Below are 24,244 nucleotides of genomic sequence, written 5' to 3' on the forward strand. Positions count from 1 at the left end.
ACTTCAGTTTTAACCTTTAGAGTGAATGATAAAATACTTGCCTACTGAACTTGCATGACCCAAAACCACCAGCAGCCAATGCTGACAGGGTCCTCGCTGTTCTTTGAAGATGTATTTCTTGGTAGAAATGGTGGAGCTGAGGATGACTGTTGTGGGAATTGGAGTACTTTTGCCTAACAACTGAATAGGGATCGCTCCCTCAGATCCCATGGACAAAAGGAGCAGATTTTAGGTTGCCCTAACTCATCCAATCACATTTTTTTTAAGGCCAGTAACTGAACATTAAGCTTTCTTCTTAAGAAAGGATGCTAATATTCCATAATACGGAAATTACCTGCTCACTATAGATTTTCTCTGAATAGAAAGAAAATCACGTTTTAGAACTGTGAAATTTACTGGAAATTAACTGCCATTTACTGGTCTTTGCAACAGCTACAGAAAGCTGGTCAAGCGGCCACCAGTTAGAGCATGGAAACATAGGTGTGATCAAAGCCTAAACTGTCCTGTTGCAGGGCTCTCACCTGCCTGAAGGGAGTAGTGGATTTCAGCATTAGCTCCTTGGTCCTGATCAAGGGCTCTGACTTGTATAACCTCTGTGCCCACCACTGCTGAGTCCAGCACTTCTGCTTCATAGTGGATGCTGCTGAACTGCGGAGGGTGGAGGTTGCAGCTGTCCACATGGACGATGACTCGGACAAAGTTCCGCTTGATGGGGACCTCCTGGTCTCGCACCTGAATGACAGAGGAAGAGCAGGCACAGTCACACTTGGGGAGAAGGCAGCCTTGCCTGCACCAGCTTCCAAGCAACTCATCAGGACTCCTACACAGGTGGGTGTTTTGCAGTGGTCCTAACCCCTTGGGAGGGAATGAGCCTGTAAGTTTCAGCACCAAAGCTCAGCCCTGAACTTGAAACCAAACATTAACAATTATTCACTCTGTTTTCTTTTATAACAATCCAGTGGCCCTCCAATGAAATTAGCAGGTGGTTAGAGGAAAGTAGGGTGTTACCTAGATTTAGCCATATAGTAAAGGTTAACAGCCTGCTTTCCTCTTCCTTATTGTTCTAGACAAATCCTCCCTCAAATACTAAAACCAGTTTTAATTTCTCCAGTGACCCATATTTCCTGGCCAAGCTGGTGGACTCAGCAGGGCTTGGTCAGGACTCACCATCACTGTGAGGGTGTGCTGAGGCATGGGCTGGGAACTGAAGCCTTCTGCTGTTGTGAGGGCTCCACTGCTTGGATCCAACTGGAAAAGTCTTGAGCTTTTGGGGTCCACGCTGCCATGGATGGTGTAGATGAGCCCCTTTCCTTTGTCCTTGTCTGTTGCACTGACTCGAAGGATTTCTCTCCCTGAGGGGGTATCTTCAGGAATCCTCACATCATAATGGCTCTCCAGGAACTGGGGACGGTGCTGGTTGATGTCAATAACGTGGATAAACGCCTGTGGGGCAAACAGCACAGTGAGAGCAGCAGCAGCCTGACATGCAGCCACGTAAAATCTAAGCTACCAAACCCTCTGGGGTGTAGCCATTCTCTGAGTCCTGTAACCGTCACAGCTTTCCAACTCTTGGGGCTTTGCCATCCGTGGTGACTGGGAGCCCTTTTGTCCTTCTCCCCCAAGGAACTCCCGCTGTGCTTTCCCTTCATGTTTTCCCGTTTGCTTCCTCTCATTTCTTTTTATAACTCCAATCTGGCAAGCCACTCAGACTGAACGTGCCTGCACTTGGCACATGGGGAAACTGTCACAGCCTGCCATGAAGAGCAGCAGTGGCTCAGCCACGGTGCCAGCTTTGCTGGCCAGTGCCTCCACAGCAACCCCCATTAATTACACACCAGAGCAATGACAGAAGGGGGATGTTTGGTAAAAGGAAGGAGGGCTGGCCTTCCTCATGCGTGTGGAGAAGCAAAATTTGTGTTCTACATTTTTTAGCCAAATCTTCCCCTCTGCAGTCAGCAGCACCCCCCCTTGTGAATAGCTGCCTGAATCCTGCCTGCAAAGTCACAGGTTCTTCTGTTTAGTCTCCCACCCTGGCGGTCCTGACCCCCCTACTGATGTGGTCCCTGCATCTTAGGAAGTCCCAACCAAGTGTAATAATTTGCTTCCTGTAGCAAACCTGAGCATGCCATTGGGGTTTTGCATGAGCAGGTTTCTTGACATCTGCTAGCGGCCTTGAGTGCCAAAATAAACGTAGGGATGAGATGCAAGGTGGCAGGGAATGCACACCAGGCAAGGTGGGGCTCTGTTTGTTTATTTGGAGCAATACCTGAAGATAGTCGAGATAAGTGGCCATCCATTAGCATTGCATTTCACAGGAATGACAGTGTTCCTCACTCATCATCCCCCACAGTGAACGTCCCATGATAAGCCTCACTGACAGGTGACTCACATTCTAGGTCTTCCTGTGCAGTGAGGGCTGGAATTCTGGCTGCTTCTCATGTGTGGAGAGAACGGTTGGTGGAAGATCAAGCCCTGAACACCCCTCCTCAAGGCAGGTAAAAATGGGCAAATCTCATAATTTTAACTGGGGCTCGGGGACATTGCTGAGAGAAAAGTGCCTCCTTTCACCAGCACTTCCTTCCTCTGTGGCAACTCAAAGCACACAGCATCTCTGCAGTTGCCCCACTCACCTCCTGGGCCTGACCACGCCTCTTGCAAATGCATCTGTGCTGCCTTTACTTTGGCTCACAAGTCCCAGGAACACCCCTTGACATGGGACCATGGACCCAATCCTGATCTAACTGTGTACACACTTCCCTTATGACTTAACATATTGTCCCGGACGTGTTGTAGTTCAGACTGAGCAGCTGAGAGCAAGTTGAGGTCTGAGTGTGTGAACTGCCACTCCAGCTTGGCTGGTGGTGTAGATGTGTCCTCGTGTGCTGGCTGTGGTCGACAGGAAAGACCCAGGCTTTCCTAGACCAGCTGTGTTTCCAAGAACATAAAAACAGTCTTAACTTGGTATTAGGAAAGACTTGGGTCACTGTGTAATGTAAAATCACAGTGTAAGGAGATTCTTGTGCCTGGCACCTCATCCAGAGCTCATCAGACTCAGAAAAAAGATTCCCTTTGGCACGTACTCCCTCTCAGTGGGGTGTTTAACAAAGAAAAAAAACATTACCTGGGTTTTGATCGTATTGGACCCATCAGTGACTTCTACTGTCAGGTTATAGCTCGACTTCTTCCTTGCATCAAGGGGTCTTGCAATGACCATGCTGCCTGTACTCTTTTCAATGTCAAAATCCATGTCATCATCACCACCTGAGATAAGGGAGAGATGAAAAAGGGAAAGAGGAGGGCAGTTAAAAGTCAGAGCAAGCTGCAGGCGCTGGCAGCCTCTGAAGGGGAAGAGATTCCAGGAGCTGCCTGGAGACCTAAAGGACAAGGATATTCCTTCCAGACATCATACACAAATCCCACAAGGAGCTCATGCCCAGCCACAAATAAGTGAACACCAGGCAATATGCCTTGAAGGGGGCTGTGCAGGCACTCACTCTCACTGTACCTCTTTGGCCATGGCTAGACTGAGGACACTGCTATAGGTGAGGTTTCTCCCAAATCTAGAAACTCAATACAACATGTGATAGATGGACACAGGAGACAGTGAGGACAAGGAAAAGCTGGACAAAGAGGTTGTCACAGATGGTGACAAAGGAGTAGAAATGTAAGGTGAGCGGAATCAGAAAAAATGAGGAGGAGAAAAGAAGAAAGGATGCACTTATGCATATGATGTCCTGGCTAGATTGGCAACAGGCACATTTGAGCATTGATTTATTTGCACAAGGTCTCCAGCTATGCAGCATCACTGGCCTAGCATGGATCAGGGACCTGCTGGGCAGAACAGTGCTCTCACTGGCTTCCAGTTCATGGTCACACTGTGGGCATGTCAGTGATGGTCTTCATCACCGTGGTTGGGAGCCTGTGAGCTCCCTCAAGAAGCCCAATACTGGAACAGTTGGGGAGGCAGACGGTGCTTCCAGGGTGAGCAGAGCCTGGTGCCTCCAACCCAGATGGTTGTGCAGTGCTGGGAACTGCAGGCCTGAGCAGCTCAGCAGCAGAAGGCTGTCCCTCACCCTACTGCTGTTCAGCCCTGGCATGGCAGCTCCTTTCTCATGCCTCACTTGCTGGCGGCCTGTTAGGCCTCTATTGCATGTGAAACATTGCTACTCAGTTCTGAGATACAGAGAGGCTCAAAGTTTTCTGACATTTATCCCAGGTCTTCTCCCTTCCTGGCTAGTGGATGCTCTGGATTCTGCTTTATTCTCTTACCAGCTGGCAAAATCTTCGCTGGTTGTTAAATTACATATCTTCCCTTGCTGGAAGAATGCAGTGGTCACTAGCCATCTGGACCACTGCTTTCCTGTTGAGAAGGAGACAGGAAGAAGCAGAGACAGAGAGACTCATAGATGCCTTTCCCTGAGAAAAGAGAGAAGAGCTCCCTGTGCACGGTGCCAGATGGAAAGAAGCAGCCCAGGAAAGGAAAGAGATGAAGAAAGATGCTGCTTTGTCAGAGTTTTGCAGACCATCAATCCCAGTGACAAGAGTCTTTGTGGACTGGGAAAGGTGAGATTTTGAATGAGATGCTGAGGGCTCCTGGATCTCTGCATCACCCACTAGGTTGCCAAGTACTATGATGCTTTTCCTTTCCTAGCAGGGAAAATGAAATCCTGTCCCTTCCCAACAGTACAGAAACCAAGAGAGCCTTGAGAAGCACTTGGTGCACTAGGAACTGACGAAGATGAGGTCAAGCTACACTCCAGCACTTAGCCAGCAAACGATGGGAGAACACTGAGAGGAATATACCGTTAATTCTGCAAACCCAAGCAGACACTACTAATGCCAGATAAACTTTTCACTGATATTGTCTGCTCCCTGTAGCATTGTATCTCTTGTTGCTTAATTGTATTTATACACCATTATCCCTGGCCTAACACAGTAACAGGAAAAACTATTTCACTTCAAACCCAATTAAGGCTTTGTCTGACGAGGGCAGGCCCTGCAGGCAGTGCCAGGGAAAGGCTGTGCAAGGCAGATTGGGGCACCACTTCAAAACACCAAATTACGTGAGTGCAATTGGCCCTCATTGGTAGGACCAGTTCTGCTCACACACTGTGTGGTGAGTCCCCTGGGGTGACAGCCCACGTCCCCTCTGCCATTGTGTGTCTTAGAGGAGGCCCTGGAGCTTCACGTTTCATGTCTAAGTCATCCCTGGGATGTGGCAAGGTGGAAGGGAGAGACCCACCACTTAGGGTGGACCAGGTCTTCGAGGAATTCTTCCCTCTCTGCTCCCTGCTCAAGACTCAGCATGGAGGGAGAGACAGGGGTTGTCTGCGACACCCAGCCAGACACTGGATCCTCGCAGGCAGTTTCAGCAAAACCAACAGCGTCACTTGATTCCCAGGAGGAGCTGGGACTGGCAGGCCCTGCCTCTCACGCGACATCAGAGAACACCTCAAACACTGGCAAGTTCCAGAATGTCATTAAAAACGCATGATAAGTAATTCCACTTGGCACCGGAGCCCTTGGACGGGCAGCTTTGTCCACGGCTGTTTAAGCATTTTGGTGCCTGTGAGAAAGCTTTCCCTGCAGCTCACCTACACCTAAAGCAAACAACGTCATTAGCTCAGGCATGCGAGTGCTGAAAGCCAGGGGAGCTGGGGCAAACGCTCCCAGACACCGCTGCCCCGCTGGAATTCCCACGTCTCACCTGTGATATTAAACCACACTTGGCTGGGGCCCATTTCAATGCTGATCACTCCCACCATATGGTTTACAGGATCTGTTTCCATCACTGCAAAGTTAAAATGGGGTTCATCAAAAGCCAGTGGCTCGGAGGAAGGGCCGGGCCGGGTGACCCAGCTGATGTGAAGCCGCACGTGGGAGGAGAGCGGGGGGCTGCCGCCGTCTGTTGCCTTGACCTGCCAGGAAATGCACATACAGTCAGGGAGAAGGCTGGTTTAGCCCATGGGAAGCTTCTTCTCCCACCCACCGGGAGTTTCAGGTCCGAGTGCGCCCAAAATCCCACAAAAGAATTCCTGAGCCAGTGGTCTGTGCTCTGGCTGCTTCCAAGGTAGAGCCATGCAAACTAAATTCCTCTCGACCATCAAGTAAATCCGCCAAGCTCTATGCACAGCAGAGACCTGGATGACAAGCCTTGTTGCAAGGACCTGCAGACTGTGGGAGAGCTTTTAACCTTCAAGCCCCATGGCCTGATCAGACGGTCAGACATGCTGAAACCCAAAGAATGTTTAGGTTTGGGTCCACATCCATATGGGATCATGGATTCATCTCTGAGAGTTGGACTCTAGTTGTACAGTGAATTTTAAATTTATTTACCATTTTTAATAGCTTCCTACCTTCTGCATTTCCCATCATTCCCTTCCAGTTTCTCTCCCTGCAACCCATTTGCCTCATTCAAGCTCTCTTCCCACTGCTGCATTTTCTCTCTCTCTTTTGCTCTTTTATATCTCCTGTTTCTGCACCCTTTTCTCTCTTCCCTCTCTACCCATCTCTTCCCACCATCTCTCTCTGTTTCCCTCCCCTCTCACCGTGAGTATGTTGTATTCAGAGGCAGGAAAAGCTTTCCTGGAGAAGACTGTGCCGGTTGTGGGGTTGATGGTGAATACCCCCTCCTCCTCCTCCTCGATGGTGTAGGTGATCTGGCTGTTCTGGCCCTGGTCACGGTCCGAAGCAATCAGCCTGTAGACTGGCAGTGGTGTCTCTGAGGCCTCTCTCTCAGGAAGCTGCACCATGAAGAGCTTGTGAGGGAAACTGGGAGGACTGTCGTTGGCATCCAGGACTTGTATCACGACTCTGCTGGTGGATTTCAGGGCTGGCTCTCCATTGTCAGAAACAGCCACCTGCCAGTAAGCAAAGGGAGTAGGTGACAGAGCTCCCTGATGTGACCTAGGATATGAGCCAGCCTTCATCCTGATGGGCAATAACTCAGCTAGGGGTTTTGTGTGGATCTGCATTCGTACCCCAACGTTTTCAGAGGCTTTGCTCCTCTCTGCAGGGTAAAACCTGGTGGCTGTAGCTGGCACTGTGCAGGGCTTGTCCATGCACAGGGAGATAAGTTTGCAGGACTCCTGCCTGCAACTGCTCCAGGCAGTGGGTCAGGTTGGTCATTAGGGATCATAAAGCTGAAAATGTTTGTATTGCCATGGCTTGGCAAGTTATCACCCATCCTCACTCTGCTGTGCCTGTGCACACTCCCAGCATGTGCACATGCTGGGAGTTGAATTGCAGAGAGAAATGTATTATCCTCCATCATTCTGACAGACTGAAACACCTCCAGATTCTTCTAATGGGAACATACATAGAGCAGCTGAGGATGGGGGCCAGTGACCAAAGCTACACAGCAATGTCTGATACAATGAGATAAATGAGGGTGGATTTCTCTGGCTTGCTCTTTCCCCCAAACTTACTATCCATCCTGCTAGAGGACAGTTCCAGTCCTCTTCCTGCATTCCCACAGCTTCCAGAATAGGACTTTTGCTCCAGTCTTCAGCAAGTAAATAATAAACCCCACAGTACTGCTGCAGCTGTCTCTTAGGGCAACACACACCATTTAATTAAGTTTCCCAGCAGTTGGGAGCTGATGGGATGAGATTCTTTCTCTGTGCTCCAACTTGCAAGGAAAGCTCTTTGAGGACTTAATACACTTGTAGGTAAATAAAGCTAATTACAATCATCATTACCCACCTCTAGGATATGTTCAGCCTTGTATTCTCGATCCAGCTGCTGTGAAGTTGTAGAAATCAAACCTGCCAAGAAAGAAACCCTTTGAGCTCCAAGACTCAGCATGCAAGAAAAGCCAGGGCTGATCAGATCCCTGAGTGCCCAAAATCAGCCTGCCCACCTGTCCTGTTTCAGGTTCCCTTTGTGATCGGAGGAGAAAGACCCCCAGAGGTAAAGCTGTCCCCTTCCTTTGTGCAGGTGTTGCTCTCTGATCACAGAGACCATGGAGGAGGGGGAACACCTACCAGATGCCTGCATCAGCTGAGGGTTGGCAAGGCATTAGGTGAGAAAGGCAGCAGGACCATGAAAACAAAACTTTTCTTATGCCTCTAAGTAAGAAACATTCTGCATGTGCTGGCACAAGTCTGGACTCTTAACAAGTCTCGACTCCTATTTTCCCTGTGCTGAACCTTACTCTTTTTAATTTACAGTGTTTTGACAAAACTTTGTCTTCTGCCTTGGGAAATACCCTCTATTCCACTGACAGAACAAATGCATTCAGGCTAAATATAAGGTACACAGTCAATAATAATGTTGGTGTATTATTTAAGCCTTGCTGAGAGACAGGATGAATCCTCTAACAACTGCAATATTTGAGGGATTTCTGAAAAATACACAGTAGTTTAACCACAGGGAATAGGATGGATGCAGGAGGGAGGAACTGTGGCTATAATAAACTAGAGTTGAAACAAAATCATTGTAATTGACTGTTTTTGGCCTGTCAATGACTAAGCTGAATAGATGCAAGTATGGAAAGGACGGAGCTGAGGCTTCTGTTTTCACCTCTTGTTTGATAATGGTCCTTATTGAGCGCTTGACTCTTCACCTTTGGGGAAAAGCAGCTCTAGACCATTTTCACAACTGCTTTACCAACGATGGAAACTGCACACATAATGTATGACTTTCTGACAGTCACCAAGTCTGACACCTGTGAGTGGTTTTGTCCATTCTCCACATCTCCTGCTCCCAGCGGTCTCTCCTTACCGTGGTGTTTATTCCTCACGAAAGGAAGTTCTTCTTCCTCACACAAACGAAAGGCAGGGTGAATATTTGTGACCACTGCAGGCAGTGACACAGGCTCATGCTACCCTGGGAAATGCTCTGCATGGGAGGCAGTGTGCACGTGCAGTGGTGTGAGCACATGCACTTGTGCGTCCTGAAAGACTTGTTAATCTGAGCTGCATGAACCCACCTCCACTCTCATTTCTGGTCCAAAGCCAGCGAGTTTTAATCAATAGTACTGTTTTCAGCTGTAGCAGACTTTGGGGTCTGTCTGTTTGAGCGTGACAGGCAGGAGAAAATTTCAAATGGCTGCAGGAAGCACCAGGCAGCTGAAGGAGGGAGCAGGGAGCAGCTGCTTGTAAGAAGACTGTTGTTCACGGTTTCCACTTGTTCTCGGGGATTATTCACATTTGGCACCAGCCACTGTGCTAAACATTTACTTGATGCCTTTACAATCATAAATCAACACTCCTTAATGGATTATAACAAGATGGCTTGAAAAACTGTTTGCTTATATGTCATAGGGTTTTTTTCTTCTCCTAATCATCCTTTCAACACCTTGGCAGGTGAAGAGGACTCAGAAGTGGTCTAAGAACCCACTGGCTAAGAAGCTTTTGAACCTCTCCCAGGTTTTTGAGAGGCTGTAGAGCTCTATTAGCAGCAGAACTCATGGAAATGGGGACCTGAAGAAGGAATTGCAGCAGCAGTTCCTGGGATCTCTGATGCTCCTGTCCTCACTGCCAATAGGTTGGCTGGGGTGGGGGAGCAAAGCCTAAAACTCCAGCTACCTTATGGGATGCTTCACAGTTTTGGCCTAACAAGCCAACACATACATACTGACAAAGGAGCCACCTGACACCTGTGTGCACACAGGGAATATTTCTAGTCTATCAGATTGCAAAACCCAGCTGCAGCAGACTAACACCATGTTTGCCCTGGATTACTGCATGCCACCTGATGGAGGGGAATTTAACCACTCTGAAGTGACTATTTGGATTTGCCTGGCCACACCCTGAAATTCTTTCATGAACTAATGAAAAAACCTGAAAGAAAACAAGATCGTAGCTGAGCTTTCTAGACCTGGAGAAGGAGGACTGTAGTGAAGGCAGATGAACTGGAATTTAATGACTCTCTTGATTGTCTGTACCACTGAAGATGCTCAGATCTCCTGGGGAGTAAGAGCTGACTGTGCTCTCTATCACATACCTGTACTGTATCCCAGCTGGGAGTCTCACCAGATGGAATTTTTTGGTTTAGCTTCACATCTGCTGAGCCACAAGTTGGCTTCTCCTCCTGACCCCAGGCAAACTCCCTCTGTCCCTTACCCTGCCCAACCACGGCTCCCACTTTCCCTCTCTGGAGCCAGTTACCACTGTGCCTTGAGATCCCAAAGCTCTTGTGAGTTAATCACTCTAATTCCTGTTTGGAGTCATGGTGCTGTGCAATGCCCAGATGCACAAACTGCCAGCAGTGTTCCCATGGCCACTGAGACAGAGGTTGGACGTGGTCCTTGAGAGAAGCCTGCTGGAATTAACGCTTGCTTTTATTTGTTGCTACTTGGTTATACACCCTGTGAGGCCAGAGGGCTAAAATGGAAGTGGAAGCTGTTATTAAAGGGGAAGAGCCATCAGCTTTTGTGGCCTGGGGAAACAGTTCCTTGGTTCTTTCTGCTGTCCCCTACAAGGACGTGGGAAGTGCACGTTTAGTTTTAATGAGTGTTTTGCATGAGCATGTGCACGTGTGTGAGTTATCAGCACCCTGCCCTGCTGGAAAACCCCAGCCAGCCTTGTCCCATGGGACTTGTGATAGAGTGAGTGTCCCTTATTTGTGTTCTTGCATGAGGCCCTGAAGGTTTCTGCTGAGTCTCACAGAGACTGAACAAAACTGTCAAAGGTCTTAATTGCACTTGGCCAATTAGCCAAGCTCTGCATCCACATAAAGGACCAGAAACAGTCCCTTCTGTTTCCTGCATATAGGCAGGCACAAACTCTGCTCCAGCAGCCTGTCTACACACAGCAATGGGAAAGGATTGTCTGCAATTCTCCCGCCTGCTACCTGGAAAGGGGAGAGAGGAAAGCTGGTCATGTTGGAACAGGAGCAGCAAAATTACCAGCGCATTGTTGTCAGGGAACAAAAAATAATAATAACTTCTGCTGGCAAGAGCAGGGCTGGGGTGGAGGTTGCTGGCCCCCTGCCCTTGCTGCAGGGGGGAAATCTAAGATAGTTAAAATAGCCAGAATCAGGTTTGCAGGCATTGGGGCTTTCAAAAGAGCCTGAGAAGGGAAGAGGTTGTTCTCCTGAAATCCTCTTTCTCGTCTCACTCTTGCTTCCATTTGACCTTCTTTTCTCCTCCTCCTACCACCTCCCCTCTTGATCTGACCTGCTGTGCACTACTCCATGCTCAGCTGGAGCCTGTGGTACGTTGATTTGGGGTGCAGCAGTGCAACCATCCCTCAGACCTAAAGAGCAGGATGTCCTTCCACGTAGAGAAATACAGGGAACCACAGGCATATCCTGGGGAAGCCCATGGACAGTGACACAGCAGGAAAAACACTAGAAGAACAAGCACTAGATAAGAGTTGGAGACACACAGTCCAAAGCAAAAGGATTCTCTAAATAGCCTTTCAGCAGGATGAACTGCTTCAACCTGACTCTTCCTGCCACAGCCTCTCAGTTCTTCTCTGCCCTGTTTGGACTCAAATCCTCTTCACATCAGGGACTGCAAAACAAGCTGAAAATCTTTCCAGCAAAAGAATACCCCAAACCCTGCTATCTGCCCATCTCTCCATGTACTATCTATCTCTGTCTCCCACAAACACTGCTCCTCAACAGCTGCCAGGCTGGGCTGGAGAGATTCCATCGCCCATGGCAGAAAGCTTTCATCTCAGTGCACGGTTTTGTTCCCTCTTCTCCTTAGCCTTTGATTTATTTTCCCTCTTTTTCTCCACCCTCTTTAGGGAACTGAGGGCTGGAAGAGCTTAGAGCCCTTCTGCAGTAGTTTGGGGATGCCGGAGGAGCCAAGCACTGCCGAGGGACAGTTATCACAGCCATTCCTGTCTCCCTGCAAGGCCTCAGGAGGAGAAGTCAAGGGGCCTCACTGGTCATGTCTCCACTGGCCAACCCTCCCCTGTGCAGAGATACTGGATCAAACACAGAACAAGTGCTCCAGGAGCAGAATTAGTTTACTTGCAACACTGTGGCACTGTGCCCTGAATAATCATCCAGGGCTATTCTACAGGGTTACTCTGGCTGAAGACATGCCTGTTGTAGCAGTACATTAGGACCTTAATGCCTATTACCACTCGGGATGAGAACACGCCTCCTCCTTCTCTCTGTCTGCCAAGGGGCTCCAGCCAGGAGTGCCCTGTCTAGGAGAGACCCAGATCAACCTCTGGCCCTCTTGTGCTGTCTTATTCAGTGCCAATGCGACTAATTTGTCCTTTGATGACAATGTGGGAGAGGAAAAAAGCAGAGGTCTCAATCACTGTCTCCTGCTCATGGCAGGGGGTTGGAACTCAATGGTCCCTTCCAACACAAACCATTCTGTGATTCTATGTAGGAGCCTCCCTTCTGATCTGGGAGCTGGAGGAACTCCTGACACAGTCAGGTTATCCTATTCCTTGCTCAAATCATGTGACTAAGAACAGAAGACTCTGCTGTTTCCCCCTGAAATTTCAATGTTTATCATTTAAAAAAGTGACAGAGATTCAGGTTCATCGCAGATAAGCAGCTCTACCTGCTCAAACTCTTTTGCTGTCATAGAGTTTGTGATTGATCTTGGAATGAGTATTGGCAATCTGGATCATACATACTCTGGCATTCAAGAACTCAAACGTTTCTGGGTCTTTTTGTGATCATTTCCCCTGGGTAGTGAAAGAAGAGATGCATTTATTGCATTTGAAAACCAAGGAACATGTCCTAAAAATCCATAATAAACATCAGTGGTTAAGTAGCACTGTAGTGCTCAGATACTTGCCATGTGTTCTCTCTTCCATTCAAACATAACTCATTCGATTTGCACTGCACTGGGACAACCCTTTTTTGGATACAACCCTGTACTGATGTGGATGAACAGGCACTAAAAGACCAGCAGTTCATCTTCCAGTGCTGCACTGTTAGGCTGAGACCAAAAATTATAGTTTTATTCTACTTAATGGCACTAGTAGCCTGCCCTTGTCTGCAGAACGAAAATACCACTGGGTTTCCTATAAGCTGCCTACAGCCCTGAAGGGGCTGAAATATTCTTTCTGGCAGTAGTAGCAGATTATTTCTCCTTAGATATTGTAAGCACAAGAATATAAACTGCTCAGTTGATGTGAATGTTCACAGGTAATTATTTGTTCTTTTGGGTGACATGCAAGTAAAACAATGGATAACTGAATCCTCATCAGGCTTGGGGTTTAAAGAGACCTCCAGCAACTGTCCAAGAGATAAGATCAGCCCATGGGTTTCTTACAGAACTGACAAACCTATCACTCTTCTCATGCAAATCACCTGAGTCTAGAGAGAGATGAAGAAGAGATGACTCATACCTGAGAGGGCTTTTTTTGTCTAAGATGGGAATTAAAGGGTTGGCTTAGAGGTGAAGTATTTCATTAGCAAACATTTGGATTTTGCCAGTGTCACTCATTTTGCCATTGAACATGACAGCATGACTTTGCAGGGCTGTACTCACACCAGTGTGGAAGCTTTGCCTGCAGTACAGAGAAGGTTGAATTTCCTGCAGGGTGCAGGAGTGCAAGACAGAGCTCAGCTGATGAGGGGAGCCAGCGTGGTGTCCTGATAGCTGTTCCTGGCTCATATCCCACTGAAAAGGCAGTGGTTTTATAAAACAGGGCTTCTGAAGGCACCTCTCCACAGAACCCTGTGTTGTGCAAGCTGTCCTGGGGCTGTGCATGGCTGTTTGGATTATGTGAGAAAGTTGGATGCAGAACAATGCCATGACCTGGCTAAAAAGCTTCTGACACTGGAGATAGCTACAGCTGGGGGTAGCAGTGCTCACAGTTAGCTGACAGTTCCAGGTGTATCTATATGGTGCCATGTAAAGACACCCTATGAGTTTCTTGCAACAAAAGGATCTCAGCATTTCAGAATCACAATTTCTTTCTTCCACACCCCTCCTAGCCAGCTGTAGAGCACTGCCAGAGAGCCACTACACCACTGTTAACACAAAACTGAGTGCCACTCTAGCCTTTTTCAACACATCCAACTCCTTTCTGAGAGCAGGCTTCTATCCCGCTGCAGTAGGTGAACTGCTTTTATCATCTGCAGGAGATCAAAGTCATGCAATTAATCCTCTCCCATACCCAGGCTCTGTGCCTTCCCTTCCCTCTTCTCCCAGGAGCTGATGGCGTGAAAGGCTCGGCACAGCTTTCCTTGCCAGACTGGCCCAATGTCAGCTCTGCTGGGATAGTTTGAGGAAGCTGTTTACACAAAACATCAGCAGGTTTTTGATGGCTCTGAAAGATCTGGTAAATAATCCTGAGATGAAAGATACGGACTAGGAAGATGGCAGGAGAGGCTTACTACACTCACTACATTAATAGTTCCGGAGAATGGGTGGAGCCTTTAAGTGCAGCGGGATTAATTTTTGTTAATCCTGCCTGGGTCTGTCTCAGGAGCAGATAGTCACCTCCAGAAGGGTGTTTCCTGGCTCAGGCTGTGCAACAGGGCAGTTGTTTACAAGGGGGAAGATTAAAAGCAACTGCTTGGTTCTGTTTAGGGCTTTGAAAGTAGCGCATTTGTGTCATTCTAAGAGCCATCTGGATGCAAATAGCAGCCCTCAGGTGGAGAGTTTCAATCCTCAGACTCCCCACACAGTGTATTTGGAGACTGGGACTTTTGCTGCAGGAGGAAGGTGTGACAAAGGCAGCTGTGTGGGCTGTTTATATTGAATATGTAACATCCTCTGGGCACTTGGAAGCCTCAAAAACAAATGCTGAGTTGGGTCAGTCTTACCTGTAATGAGGTTAATGGCGAAAAGTCCTTGAGGATTTCCAGTTAGGATGTGAAAAGTCAGTTTTCCCTCTGAGCTAGAGTCTGGATCGAAGGCATCAAGCTGAAGGACAGATGTGTTTGGTGGGGAATTCTCCATCACAGAGGCATAGAAGACAGGTCTGGACATCTGAGGTGGGTTGTCATTGGTATCAGTGACTTCAATATAAATTTCAGTCACGGAAGAGAGAGGAACTGTTCCCAGGTCAAGAGCAAGCACTGTCAGCCAGTAGTGAGATGTTCCTTCTCGGTCAAGTGATCCTATGGTCCGTATGGTGCCTAGGAGAATGACAGAGAGTGCTTGTGAGGGATTTAAGGAACTCAGACCGCTCAGTCCCTAATGCCAGAACAGTCTGTGTCTCTAGTCTGCTTCCTGGTCTTTGCTGCAGATACGAACTCTGGCACCAAACTTGTATGGCTGTGAGACTGTGTGGAAGGCGAGGGCTTGCTTGTGCTGAGGGTTAATTTTTGTAACACAAGCGAAAGGGAAGAGTTTAGAATTTTGGGGGAGGACAGACATTGATTTTCCATTATTTTAAGGAGACAAACCCCGCCTGCTCCTACCTAGATACAGGGATGCACTTAGTATACCCCTGCACAAGCAAGACAGGCTTGAATGAATGGAACTGCGTAAACAGAGAGAATACAGAAATGTTCTATCGGGTCAAAAAGTCAGGCCAAACACATCGTGTAATTTAATCCTTTAAACTACACTATTAAAAAACACTATTCAATTAAGATGTCGTTACCTGTGTCCTTTTCAATGCGGAAGACTGACATGCCAGTGCCTTCTCGGAGGAAATACTGAACCTCTCCATCCTTCCCCTTGTCGATATCCTTGGCTGTGACCATCATCACCGATGTGCCCTTAGGGCTGTTCTCCTGCACCCAGCCTTTGAAGACAAAGGAGGCAAAGCGTGGTGGGTGCAAGTTCTCGTTGACATCAATGATGTTCACTTCCAGGTGGCAGAGGGAAGAGCGGGAGAAGGGCTTCCCGCCGTCACTGACCTGCACGGTTAGATTGTAAGAGTCCTTCTTCTCATAGTCCAGCTCCTTCTCCAACCGGAGTGCCCCGGTCAGCTTATCCACATGAAACATCATGTCCTCATCATTAACGAGGCTGTACCTCACCTCACCCCCAGAACCAGCATCTGGGTCAAAAGCCTCCAGGAACAGGAGGACAGTTCCCACGGGTAGATCCTCTGGGACCATCACACTGTTGAGGGCTGGGAGGCACTGTGGGGTGTTGTCGTTTACATCCTCCAGAGTCACAACCAGGTCTGTAATGGAGAACAGCTGGTAGCCTGTTTTGGGCTGGTCTCTTGCTTCTATTTTCAGCACATAGCAGGGCCACAATTCTCTATCCAGAGCACCTGTAACCATCACTTCTCCAGTGACACTGTTAATGGCAAACTTGTCAGTGGGGGTTAGGAGAGAATATTTTACTCTCCCATTGTCATCTGTATCAGCATCTTCTGCTTTCAGTTGAGCTATTGTTGTCCCTGTTGCTACATGTTCTGGTATTGCCACCCAGTAGGCACCCTGTGGGAATTTAGGAGTGTTATCATTGGTATCCAACACATTCACAGCCAAGAGCTTCCAAGATGATTTTTGTGGTGTACCAAGGTCGTACACAGTAATGTTAAGAATGTAGAAGCTGGTTCGTTCATGATCTAGAGGAGAAAGGACTTGAAGGAGACCCAGTTCCAAGTCAATGGTAAAGCAACTGTCATCATTTCCATCTGAGATCACATAGACCAGTTTTCCATTAAAACCAGTGTCAGGATCAGTAGCTGAAAGGTCAGCAATAGTTGAGTTGACGGGAACAGTCTCTACGATATCGATAGATCGTGGAAAGCTGTCATCAAACTTAGGAGCATTATGGTTTATAAGGTGCAAGTTCAGAGATGTTTCATCATCCTGCCCATGGCCTTGAGACTGAGACTCGATGGAGTGTATGATAGTTTCTGTCAGTTGTTTCAAGACTCCTGTTTCCTCACACTGCATTTTGACAGGGAGACCTTGGCCGACCACAGTGATGTTCACAGATGTTGGCAAAGCATAGTTCTCTCCATCTGTTGCAGTTATTTTCAAAGAGTAGAAAAGTGGCTGTTCGGAAGGAAGATCTCGCAGAGATATTCTAAGGGATATTACTCCAGAGACGGGATTCAGTTCAAAATGCTGTAACTCGTTGCCAGACTTGATTTCGTATTTGATATGCTGCAGCTCATCACTGTCGATTGCAGAGACCGTGGCCACGGGGTTCCCAACAGGAAAGTCCCGTGGGATGGTGCCACTGCAGCCTGCCTTCTCAAACACAGGAGCATTGTCATTGACATTGCTCAGCATGAGGGACACATACACTTCTGTTTCATGGCGGAAGGGTGAGCCCCAATCTGATGCCCACACCCGCAGGTGATACCACCTCTGCATCAACTCATAGTCCATCGACTTGGAAGTGGAAATGATGCCAGAATAGGGGTCAATGACAAAGGGAACTGATTTCTGGTTGGCTATGCTGTAGGTGACAAAGCCATTGTCTCCTTCATCTTCATCTGTAGCCCTTACTGTTAAGACACTGGTACCAGGAGGAACATTTTCATCAAAGGCCCCACGGTACGAAGACTGAGTAAAACTTGGAGCGTGATTGTTGCAGTCAGTGATGTCGATGATAACAGTCGTGGATGTGTGACTGTTAACGGTTGTAACTTCAAGTTCAAAATGAGACTGCTCGTGGAAGTCCATTGCTCTGACTGTAGTTATCAGTCCAGTGTGAGGATTGATTTTAAAGCTTGTGCTGTCGGATGTGGGTCTCAAAATATATTTAAGATTTGGGAAGACTGGTGTGACCTTCACCATAACGACTTGGCTTCCAGCTGGGGAAAATTCACTGAGCTGGACCCGGTACACTTCTTTCTCAAACCTGGCAGAAACATACTTGGAGGGAGGTATGTGGACCACTCTAACAGGAGAGAACAGTGGTGGCTTGCCCTTGTCCTTGGCTTGCAGACTGAGGTTGAAACCAAACGGGTAAAGTAGCCAGTTGATCTCTTTGTTTGACACAATGATGAACTCAGTGCTCCCAACATAGGATTTGATGGTTTTGAAATGTCTTCCTGGATCTCCATCCACAAGGTCAACTGAATCAATCCCTGCTTCTGAGTCACCACTTTCTACAGACAGAGTTGCATAGACAAAGTCTTCATCTGAGTCAGGCGATGTCACCTTCACTGAGGAGATAGAGGGCAGTTTCCTGGCAGATGGCTCCACCTGGATCGTGAGACTGGCCAAGTTCCCAAAGCCATTCCCCTCCATGATCTTTCTCATTCTGTCCACAGCCAAAACCTGCAGGTGGTGCCTGCCTCGATGGGTGCTGTTCAGCCTACCTGTGATCATAACTGCCCCTGTGGTGGGGTGGACGGTGAATAGGTTGGACTTGGTGTTCAGGGAGTAGTAGAACTCAGCATTCTGGCCAGCATCAGCATCAGTGGCACTGAGTGTGCTGACCACTGTTTTTAGAGGAGTGTCTTCTCTGATGGACACTTTGTAGGAGGGGGGTGAAAAGAGAGGTTTCAAGTCATTTCTGTCCAGAATGTGGATCAAGACTTTGGCCCAAGCTTCATAGGCAAAGGTGCTCTCTGTGGCCTTGATTATTAGCATATAACTGTCTTTGACCTCACGGTTTAAAAGTGCTGTGTTGCTGCTCCTGGTTCTTATTCTCAAGAAGCAGAAATCCCCTATCACGTGCTCCTCTGTTTTAAACAGACCAGTGTTGTCTCCAGAGGCTATTCTGTATCTGATGTCCCACTCAGGGTCTCTCTTGTAAATACCCATTTTGACGTAGCTCTCCACGTAGGTCTTGGGGGCTGAGTTCTCGTAGATGGTGGCATTGTAGAAGAAGTGGGTGAAGTGCAGAGGGGAAGTGCTGCCCTTCTCACAGCTTGCCCTGCGGACCACACAGTGCATCAGGAAAACAGCGAAACTCAGGAAGTGCCTCCTGATAGTGACTTCCATGTTGTGGTGCCTCTTTGAGTCCTGTAGGTGCCAAAGGAAGAACATTGGTTATTTTCATTAAGATCAGTGTGTCAGAGAAAAAGCCTCCATGGGCTCAGCCTCACCTCCCTGCTCTCTCTACCCCAGCCTTTGTTGATGTGGTTGTTATCTCAGCTCTTCTTCCCCTCTGTCCCAGTGAGAGACCTGTCCTCCCACATCCCCATGCTGGCTCAGATCTGTTCGCTTTCTCTGCTTCAGTTTCTGTCCTTGTAGAGGGCAAAATGTAAAAAGTCATGTAAGATTCTCTGATCAGGCTGACTTCCTATTCTGTGAACAATCTCGCCCTCCCTTCATTCTGCCTTCTCTCTACTCAAATAGCATATTTGAACTCTCCACCTCCAGTCCAAACTCGCTCTTCTTTTGTTACTCCATCCTCCCTTCTCCATCTAAACTTCTCTCTCCAGACAAGTTCTTGCAAAGTCTTTTCAAGAGTCGATATACAAACTGATTTTCTCTCCCTGTGCTACGGACTCGGTTGTCCTTCCCCAGAAGTGATGCCCTGCTCTGTTGTACGAGTTCCTTCTGAATGGGCAGCTCCACAACGTTTCAACAGCTTTAGCTCAGGTTCTAGTCATGTCTCAGCTACCACAAAGCTCTTCTAATTCACAGGTCTGACCCTGTTGCCTCCTCTATGTGCAGGTTTCCAGCAAGACACTTTGACCATGTCACCCTCAGCCACTGAGTAATCTCCCTAGTTCCTCCCTTCTCTTGGCAAAGCCCCAGGGTCAGGATTCCTGCGGAGGATCTGCCATCCATGACCACCCGCCATCAACTTCCTTCTCTAACAACTCCCGAGCATCTGCGGCTCCATGATTTATCTCTGTGAACAAGGTGTATCAAAGTAGGAACCGGGGAGCACACATGTGATTAACAGGGATGTAACTCTATTAGTGAGCTTTGCGGAGCTTGTTAAAGGATCAAGGCCTGTTCTTTTCAAAAGCTAAGTGCGTGCTGCTGTGTGTGCACTTAGGGGTTGAAACCAGGGATAAGCTAAATATAGGTGCATATATTTCCCCTAGATATCCCTAGGAGATCTTTATCTAGAACTGTTTCTTCCTGTTTTAAATTTAAATTATATATCAAGTACCTGCCAGTCATTTGGCACATTCCTAATTTAAACAGGGAAGACTTGTTTTTCCAGACACTTTTTCAAGACTCATCTCTTTAAGAGCCAGAACTAGTCCAATTTATAAGTCAAGCTGAATGTTAGGAACAAATTGTCAGAGTCCAACTAACAATGTGTGTCATATTCTCTTACTGAGATATCTAATTACCGATAAATACCAAGCTGTAAATGTCATACTTCCTTCAAATCCTTTTCTCCTTCATACACTGATGCCAACCATCCAGAAATCTCCCTGTTGTGGTCATTCCTTTTTGAAACAAATGGTCTGAAGCTGAAGTGAAACTACCAGGATTTGTAGCAAAATCAACACAATTCGGTTTTCACAAAATTCAGACTCATTTTCTTTTATGACATCATTTCACACGTCTAGGAAATACAACATAATCCCAAATGCACAGCAAATGAAAGAAAATCTTGGAGGGCAGGGATAGGTGACCCAGAAAGGCATGTGGTTCCTTCTGAGAAGCTGAAAACCATGTTCTTAAAAGCTCTGCTTGTTGCTTGTTACTTAACAGCGCTTCAGAGTTCTGCAGCATGTAGGGACTTGCCTAGAGCTGCTCCCTTCCAACATTTTCAACTGCTGAACTTGGGAAGAAGATGTAGGAATGCTGCATGCGCGCGTGTCTGCGAGGGCTGTGGAGCAGGATAAATCACAGGCAATTCGGTGTGGAATAAGAACAGCAGAATAAAACAGCAACAAAAACCAGTGATATTCCATGAACAACAGACTTAATGAACCTGATTGCTTTGTATCTGGGCTAATTGACTTTTTAATTGAATTGTACTGAAACGGCAATGTGAACTCATCTCTTGTAAGACATCAGAGAACCCACAAAGCAGAGACGTTATGAACTCCACAACCACAAGAAAAGCTGGAGCTAGAGCACATGCCTTCTTGGGCACCAGCAATTCAATATGGGAGGATAACCTTGAGCAAGGAGTGGGTTTTCTGGCGTTTAACAAGATGCAAACTTTCTTCTGAATGTCTCCTGGAACGTACTTAAACTCATTCTCGCCTGTATATTTCCTAAGATCTAAGAAGGGCTGCACTTACATTGCTGTTTTTCCCTCTGTGGGGGTATTAGCAGGGTTTTACTCCTCTGTCCAGGTAATTATTTGGCAAAACCTGTTGTGACCTCATATTTCTGAGAGCTTTGCTCTCAATTACAAGCTGGGCTGAAAGCAATCAATGGCTTCAGCAGTTATTATGAGGGATGGAGAGTGACTACGCATCTGGGGCATGAGGCAGAAGCCTCATTTCCTCTGGAAATGATCTGAAACTTTGAAAGGCACAGACAAAACTTAGGGAGAATTGTTTAGGAGGCATCACCATCAGCTTTGGAAGTCTAAGAGTTTCTCTTTGTGTCAGGACCATGCTCAAAGCCTGAATAATAGCACAGAGAGTCTGTCATGTCCCCTGACAGCACCTGCATGTGCTCTGAGATGTGGTATTTCACCACCTTTCATATTCCATGCGCATCTGGTTGGACAATTTCTATACCAATCAATATTGCTGGGAAATCCTATCACTGTTTGAGCAGTTCCACACAAGCCCATGTTTGTTGTCTCTTATTTTATCCTTTGACAAAAGAATGAGATGAAGAGGGTTGCAGTCACCAGTGTCTTTCAAGAGCTGACCTGCTCCAGTTGAGTGTCCTGGGGCTTCCTGGACAGCTCACAACCTCCCACCCTGGGCCTGGAAACCATCACCTACTACTGCTAACCTGTAGTAGGCTACACGGGGAAGCAACAATGCACTGGAGGCCTTGTTTCAGAGGCCGTGGAGAAGCTCAACAGAAAAATGGGGGACAGTGCTCTGAACAGAGGGGAAATCTGGTTAACTGCTGCTTTGTCTCAGCTCCAGGAAAGCCCTGTTGGGACTGACCCTGGAAGGCAACAGTAATGGACGAGCAGAAACGAGGTGGGTTTCTATGACTTTTGCTCTGTGGGTGGGAAAGCTGTATATAGTGTCAAAACAGCAAAAATATCAATTTAAGAGCCCTTAAAACCCCAGTTGTAGGTGGCTACCAAGGAGGGGCAGCGCTGCCAAGCTCAAGGGCCCTTGCAATGGAGTTCAAGGATCTCCATGCTGAAACTGGGTGAAGTCACCTGCCTGCAACAGATTTTTTGTATAGACTTAAGAGAACTATTTCTCCTGTTTTTCTGAGCTGTGCTACCCCCGACCCTGTGCTGACAATAAGTTCATGATCCATGGCACCCATGGCAAAGGGCCATACCCACTTCAGGGCTGCCAAATCAGCAGCAAGCCTATAACACTTGAACACTCTCACCAGCCTCTGGTCTCTCATCTGATGGCATCAGTTATTTCTACTCCTGAGAGCTCTCCACTTCTCTCTTTCATGGCTCCCCTGGGCACAGATGCCCTCCTGGAGCTGGCTGCACATGGGCAGGCAGATGTGTTGGAGAAAGATCATCGGTGGGATGGAGTGCGGAAGGTAAGGCACACTCCCGACTGAGGGAAATACCAGGGCATCATTATGTGGTGATTCAACCTCCTTTCCTAATCACCAGGCGAGGATCAGAGAGCCTGGAGGGGCTTCGCCCTCAGCTCTGTAGATGCAAACTCCCCACAAAGCGAGTAAACAGTCGGTGTATCTCTAATCAGAGCATAAGCGCGCGTCTAAATTTAACATCCAAATTGTGATCCTCTGTCAAAGACATGCCCAAATCTGTTGGTTTGAAATGAAGGAACAAACACGGTGCTGAGATCCAAAGTGTGTGCGTGGGGAGGCTGTGGAGAGAGGTGATTTGGGGGGACTGGTGCAGGCCAGGGCTATTCTGGCCAGCTGGGGCATGGCCTGGGGGGGGTCCTCTGGGGGGTCCTGCAGGGGTCTCCTGCAACGTGTGGGCTGCTGTGTTTGTTGGCCATATTGCAGAAAAGTGCTGCAGCCCGCCAGGAAACAGGTGTGGCCCCAGCCCCACCTTTTGATTCCCTTCAAGAGGAGCATTTAAAAACAATAAAAACCCAAAACACAAAACAAAGCGAGTACTGAGTGCACTGTGAGCAGCATTCTCCTCACAAGCTGTGGTGGGGGCTTGGCCCAAAGTTTTGAGATCAGAAGATTAAAGAAAAATCATTATTTTCATTGAAAAATAAGAACAACTGTTCCCTTTCTACTCTTTTACCAGCATGTATCCCAGGTTCTCTTTCTTCCTCTTCCTTTCTCTGTTGCTTTCTTCCCCCACCTCCCTCCATTTTCTCTCCCTCTTTTCCTCACTACAAGAAACAGTCTCAACCATCCCCAAACACATCAACTTCTTTGTCAGAGCCTACAAGACCCTGGAGCTCAGGGAAAGGAGATGAGATTGGTTGTTCAAGTAATCTGTGATAGGGCAGTTTAATGGTGGGTCTGAATTTCAGTGGTCATTGGGGAATAGAGACAGACCAAAGGGAGTAAATCCTATAAGATGGTGGGTACAAGGCTTTGGGAAAGTGAATAAGAGATGAGACACTATCTTCTCCTGGTCTGGGTGGTAGCTGAGCAGAAGGGGTTCAGCTACAGTTGGGACAATATCCTTACAGCTGTCTGCCAAATTGGATCAACCAGAAAGCCACCCCTGGGTTTTCAGCGTTGGAAAGTCACAGAGTTTAATGCACGCTTTGTTGAGCCATGTCTGTGAGATGTTTTGCTTCCCAGCACTGAAATAACACGTGTACACCCTGCATGGGGGCTGGGCTACTGGGTTAATGTTTGCCCTCTCCTCTGCCACAGCGATGCTGGTGGGAATTGGATCCTTTTCCATTTGGTGAGTTCCCTGATGGCTGCTCACAGTCAGCCCTACCAGGTCTGAATTCCCTGTGGAGATGGGAATTTTCTGAACTGTTTTCTTAGACTTTGAAGAAACAAACAAACAAAACCATCCCATCCTTGGAGATCCTGCTCCTGCTTTCTGTTGTGCAGTCTCTGCTTGGTTTTGCAGCGAAGCAGAAGAAATACATCCTGGAGGTACTACACAAAGCCAGAAAACTAATGAAAAGAGCCCCTGAAGTTATGGCGTTTCCTTCCTCAGTGTATCTCGGGGTTTTCCAGCGCCTGTGGATGGTTTTCTTAGGGCTGATGTTTGCAGAACTGCTTGCACCAGCCTGCTTGGGGGCTCTGTTAGTGTGGGTGCAGCTTTTTGCTGGACTTGCAGATTCCAACCAGGCACAGCTGGGCTGTTCCTTCCCCATCTCAACTTTCCAATCTCTGAATGGCTTGGATAGACTCTTGGAAATTGTTTTCAGGTTGCTGGACAGCCTGGAGCAAGGCGACTGATCATGTAGAACCTGGTGCGTGTGGCTTTTACAACCAAGGTCTGCCCTTGCTT

The 24,244-nt window shown here is 47.7% G+C and overlaps 1 protein-coding gene across 1 annotated transcript in view; it reads right to left on the minus strand.

Annotated features, from left to right (window-relative positions):
* FAT2 (FAT atypical cadherin 2) overlaps positions 1-24,244 on the minus strand; it is a 57,010-nt gene that overhangs the window by 26,427 nt on the left and 6,339 nt on the right. Inside the window, exons 2-9 of the mRNA XM_027718248.2 lie at positions 15,486-18,771; positions 14,701-15,015; positions 7,705-7,766; positions 6,549-6,860; positions 5,708-5,918; positions 3,122-3,261; positions 1,168-1,443; positions 522-732 (exon numbers count right to left, since the gene is read on the minus strand). Of these exons, the coding sequence (XP_027574049.1) occupies positions 522-732; positions 1,168-1,443; positions 3,122-3,261; positions 5,708-5,918; positions 6,549-6,860; positions 7,705-7,766; positions 14,701-15,015; positions 15,486-18,750 (4,792 nt within the window). The 5' untranslated portion in view covers positions 18,751-18,771. The remainder of the gene's footprint in view (positions 1-521; positions 733-1,167; positions 1,444-3,121; positions 3,262-5,707; positions 5,919-6,548; positions 6,861-7,704; positions 7,767-14,700; positions 15,016-15,485; positions 18,772-24,244) is intronic.

This window comes from Pipra filicauda, unplaced genomic scaffold, assembly GCF_003945595.2.
Source record: "Pipra filicauda isolate LSUMZ 115617 unplaced genomic scaffold, ASM394559v2 scaffold344_size1527164_pilon, whole genome shotgun sequence".
NCBI lineage: Eukaryota > Metazoa > Chordata > Aves > Passeriformes > Pipridae > Pipra > Pipra filicauda.